Source organism: Penaeus vannamei, chromosome 28, assembly GCF_042767895.1.
Source record: "Penaeus vannamei isolate JL-2024 chromosome 28, ASM4276789v1, whole genome shotgun sequence".
Lineage (NCBI taxonomy): Eukaryota > Metazoa > Arthropoda > Malacostraca > Decapoda > Penaeidae > Penaeus > Penaeus vannamei.
The window spans coordinates 12,629,478-12,634,477 of NC_091576.1; the positions used below are offsets into that span (position 1 = coordinate 12,629,478).

The following is a 5,000-nucleotide window of genomic DNA, read 5'->3' on the forward strand; positions in this document are numbered from 1 at the left end:
ACAAATCATTTCCCTGAAGACAAATTAGTATTGCCTTTATGCAATTCATGCAACAAAATGAAAGAGAAAAAGAGACAAAAAGATAATAGCTCATATCCATATATAACAATGGATTACTAGTCACTGTTACAGGATATAACACTGAACAAAGCAATGGAACTGAAGTAATCTCTCATGTCAGAATTACATGGTCTGTCAATATTTGATTTAGGCATACCAAAGATAGGAATATCTAATATCTTCCTCAACTATGGAGTAGTAAGAGCACCAAGAAACCAAAAAAATTTCCTCTTATGCCATAAGGCAAACCACAACTGCTATTTACATATATATATCACAGACAATTACATCTCTTATGTATAAGAATTTTCTGTTTCCTTCCTTACTTCATACATTTTTTATCAGTGTCTATTATATACTCTAGATAAGAAGTTAACAAGAATGATTAACTATAAAAAAATCTTATAACATAACATAAGTAATATTTAAGGTATGTTCTATTTTATCTAATATGTACACATTTTTCTCAAATATTTCAAACATATATCTTCTGATTTATCTAAAAATTCATACAAAGTACTCATTGACAGTTTCTTTCTTTATACTTCTCCCTCAAACTATTATGGTGGTTGTTAATGTTTTATCAAGTATAAATGGGATTTCTTCTTGGAAACTAGTTAGCAAATCATACAGACATACTAGATTTCCACTGGGCAAACTCTTAAGAAATTTGGGTCAAAAAATATTACATGAATTGATATATCATCTCTGAAAAAACGCCGGACTTCAGGTGGGAGTGTGAGCGAATGAGAGAGTCGTGCATGATCAAGGCCTGCATCAGAGCCTCCCAGTGCATGACGTATCAAGTGGGTGGAAGCATTAGTATCCACAGGCTTTAGGTTCAGGCCTTTCTGCCTCTGTTCTAATATACTAGCAACTTCCCTAAGTGTTATTGCCTGTCTTGGGAAACGTACTGGCTGCAAGGTCTGCCGACCTGACATGTACTCTCCCACAAGTGTGACTGTGTCTAATGGACTCATGCATTCCCACAATCCATCAGATCCCATCAAAAGGAATCTATCACGAGGTCGAAGACGATGGTAAGTAACTTCTGGTGTAACTGTCAGGTATGGAGGAGTCACACAATGACGAATCAAGTGCTCAGGCCCTAAGTAACGTTGAATTATTTCTGATTGTGTTACTAGGTCCCACTTAAAGCGGAAATCACCAAATGCTCGGAAGGGCATTAATACACCCAAGAGTCGTTGATCTACTATTACATGTTCAGACTCTGAGTCTGGATGCTCAGATAGCACACGTTCAATTTCATCTGGATTTTCCCAGTTGTGATCTCTTGTTAGACGAAGTGCTCGCCAGCCACTGCCTGCCGTTTGAGACTGCATCCCTAAAACAGCTCCACAGTCTCCAGTATTAGCAATATGGAGATGTGGACCATCAATGTGGGCTACACATGCAACAGAGCCAGAAAGAGCAACACGTAATAATGGTTCCAGCACTGCAGATTGCTGATTCTCTTTTACCTCCCGCCCCATGTCATTATCAAGCTGAGTAAATGCTTGAATCAATACTTCCTCCATACTGAAATCTTCATCAAATGCACTGAGCAGAGAAATGCAGTATCTCAAAAATGAATCTTGGTAAATTTCCTGCAGTTCAGACACAAACTGAGATGGATCATTATAGACCTGAATAAGAGGTATGCGATTACCCGCTTCCCACTCGGATACCACCCGACGTAACTCCTTGCGTGGGAGCAGTGCAGCAGCCACATAGTCAAAGAGTCTTTTGGCCACAACCTGACTGCACTCTGGCCCTCCATGACCATCAAACACACCAAAGAGATATCCTGAAATTAAAGGTATAAATCAGTTCTTTGCAAGTATCTGTATGTCATAACATTAATTTAATCTTATATCAATCACTTCCTAGGGAGCTGTATAAATGAAGTCTATTTTGGGTGTTATTTCTCTAAAAATATATCCATTATTTTTTTTTCCATAGGCTATAATAGTACCTTATAAATTTGACAAGAAGTCCTTGATACCTTCTATTCCATTATTAAGATGATTTTTGGTACTCAAAGCCCATATTTCATGTACTGGAACTTGCCAAAGTTAACAAAAAGGAAAATGTATATCTCATCCTCCAAGTAATTACCAGAACTTTATTCAGTCAATTTTCAAATTAAACATCTGAAGAAATAGGCATGGGAAATTACATAAAAAGCAAAAACTACTTTCCTTCTTTCATTCCTTTTTTATCTACCAGTTTATATGTTAAAATTATCAAACTATATTTACTAAACAAACAGAAAAACTCACATGCAAATAACCAACCAAAAATAAACCAGTAAAAAAACAAATATGAAGAGAAAAAAAGAAAATTTGAAAGGAAAAATCAACAAGCACTGATGAGTAAAGCCAATCACAAACCTGTAGTGTGCAGGCATCTTGCTGATGCTAGTTTATCTTCTATGGGAGAGTTGGAAGCCAACTGATTGGAATCAACAGAATCTATGGAATAAGAGCCTGATGATGTGTAGCCCTGTTCTGTCCATCCTGTTCCTCCACTGTCCAGCTGTATCATGCCTTCATTTTGACGCAAAATTGTAGATACCTATTAAAAGATCAACAGATGAGTGTTATGTACATTGCTCATGCACATTAATCTTTTCTTGAAATAAAATGCATTTCCAATACTAAAAATTAGAATTACAATCTACTAGGTACCAATGACCTGTATAATTCTGACTACTTTATATTCAGCACTCAAGAATATTATTTGGTATAGCTATTGCAACTGGCAAACATGTGGAGAAAAATTGGAAGGAATAGGAAGAAAAGGAAGGGAAGGAAGAGGTGGAAGAGGAGGGGAAGGTGGAGGAGGTAGAAGAGGAGGGGAAGGTGGAGGAGTCAAGAAGTTGGATAAGTAGGAAAAGTGAAGGAGAAGAAAGATCTGGCAGAAGCAGAGGGTGCAATAGAGGTGAAAGAGACAAACAAAACGGAGGTGGAGAGGAAACTGCTAAAATAGAAAATCTAACAAAGTAGAAAAAGAAATGATTCTAGCTGTATCTAATTACTTTATTCTCGTGCCTTTCACTGGATTTTTAAATCATCTATTTTCCAGTTAACTGATGCTATGACATTTCTTATGATGATACACTGTATGTCTAGCATTCATTACACATGATGGCTAAATTATCATAGAGACAATTCAAACAATTCCTTAAATGTAGAGCACCATTAGCACAGGAATCATTATGTGCAAAGTAAAAACTATTTTTCCCAAAGTACATCACTTGTTAATTACTTGGGAATGTGTTTCATGAGTGATTTCTTCATATACTGGTTTTTACTTTTATTTTGGTCCTCAATATTTTGTAAGGAAATTTACTGGTATACTTGTTTTAATTTTGACATGGGAAATATAGTCAATATTTCATTAAGAATATATTTGATTTTCACTGTAGCAAGTGTTTTACTCCAATATGACCAATAAAACTGCATTAATCAAGGGCAGTTATAACCAATGACCAAGATAAATTCACTGGAATTGCCACACATCCATTTTTTCACTCTGAAGGCCTGTCCACACAAGTAGACATGATCTGCAGGTACCATAAACAAAAAAGAATGGGAAGCTACTTGTTTACCAAGTAATTTGATCGTCTGTGACCTCATCTCAACTTCTGTCTACCCTTGTGCCCGTCATTACAAAGTGCCCAAGTTCACTTAAAACTTCCACTGAGCTAAGCCAATCAGCCAATAATGCCTGAATGTAGTCAGATTCCACAATAAAGCTATCTTAAGAAAATTCTAGTTCTGAAGCATAATACAGTGGAAGGGCAAGAGAATACAGTGCAAGAGAAAATATAAGGTTATGTGAGAAGAGCACAGAACCCTTTCATTCATCTAGGAAATGAAATTTAGAATAAATAATCAAAAATACATATGCAGAATAAAATTATATACACAACTTCAGGAACATTTAGTGTTTACAGATTTTCACTTCGGTATTCATCTTAAGGAAAAAATAAAAAAAATAAAAAAATTAATAAAACAAATAATATATCTTACAGCATAAGAAAATATCGAACCTGAAATACTAAGATACTAAAGTTCTCAGCATTGAAGGACAGCATACATACCTCCTGCGGTGACAACCTTGGTCGTGGATAGCTTGTGTTCGTTCTATCAACACGACATGTGCTGAAGAGGCAGGTCGTGACCTTCGACCTGGGTTGACCCCCAAGATCAGCCGCCAACAACCTTGGCTCAAACGAACGAGTCAAATATCTCACATTCTGGGAAAAAGATGTGAACACTTTTGCCATAACGCAGCCGCCGTAGCTTTAATGGCCGAAATCTCTTTCAAGACGAGGGATCAAAGAAAAAAGAACGAGAGAAGAAAAGTATCTCTACGCAGCGGCTCTGACCACACTGCTCCGTGTTTACATGGAGCAGCAGACGAAATTATGTGAAGCAGGCTTGCCAACCCTTCCGCGCTAATGTTCCTATTTATATATATACATATATATTTTTTTACATCAGCGTAATTTACTACATATGAATGTGGTAATTGCGGCTTTATTCTTGTTATGTAGGACGTTTGTTTTCAATAATTTATTTGACAGCAATCGTATGATCTGTATGTTGTTGGCACTCTGACGATTATTGCACTAACACGCAAGGTGATCAACATAAATCCGGACAAACAACTAATCACTGATTTCTATCTTTCATAAATGCCAAGAGCTCGTACTGGCATCCTTGTGTTCCTTCCGTAGAAATGTCGCCGCTCATGCTACAGTAACCGGAACTATGACCTTTACTCCAAATGAGAAAATGTTTCGTCGAAAAAATGATAAAATGACGATTCTCATATCATTGTCAGCATCATTCATACTCAGCATCAGTCAAACCATACTATTTGTTTCTTTACAAAGGCATCATATTACCGGAACGCTATACAATTTGACC

At 36.6% G+C, this 5,000-nt stretch overlaps 1 protein-coding gene across 1 annotated transcript in view; it reads right to left on the reverse strand.

Moving 5' to 3' along the window:
* Positions 1 to 4,496, reverse strand: part of Pdp (pyruvate dehydrogenase [acetyl-transferring]-phosphatase 1-like protein, mitochondrial) — a 5,192-nt gene extending 696 nt beyond the window's left edge. The window contains exons 1-3 of the mRNA XM_027369633.2: positions 4,169 to 4,496; positions 2,454 to 2,637; positions 1 to 1,867 (exon numbers count right to left, since the gene is read on the reverse strand). The exon at positions 1 to 1,867 is cut by the window's left edge and continues 696 nt beyond it. Coding sequence (XP_027225434.1) covers positions 699 to 1,867; positions 2,454 to 2,637; positions 4,169 to 4,354 — 1,539 coding nt within the window. The 5' untranslated portion in view covers positions 4,355 to 4,496 and the 3' untranslated portion in view covers positions 1 to 698. The remainder of the gene's footprint in view (positions 1,868 to 2,453; positions 2,638 to 4,168) is intronic.
* Between the last annotated feature and the right edge of the window lie 504 nt (positions 4,497 to 5,000).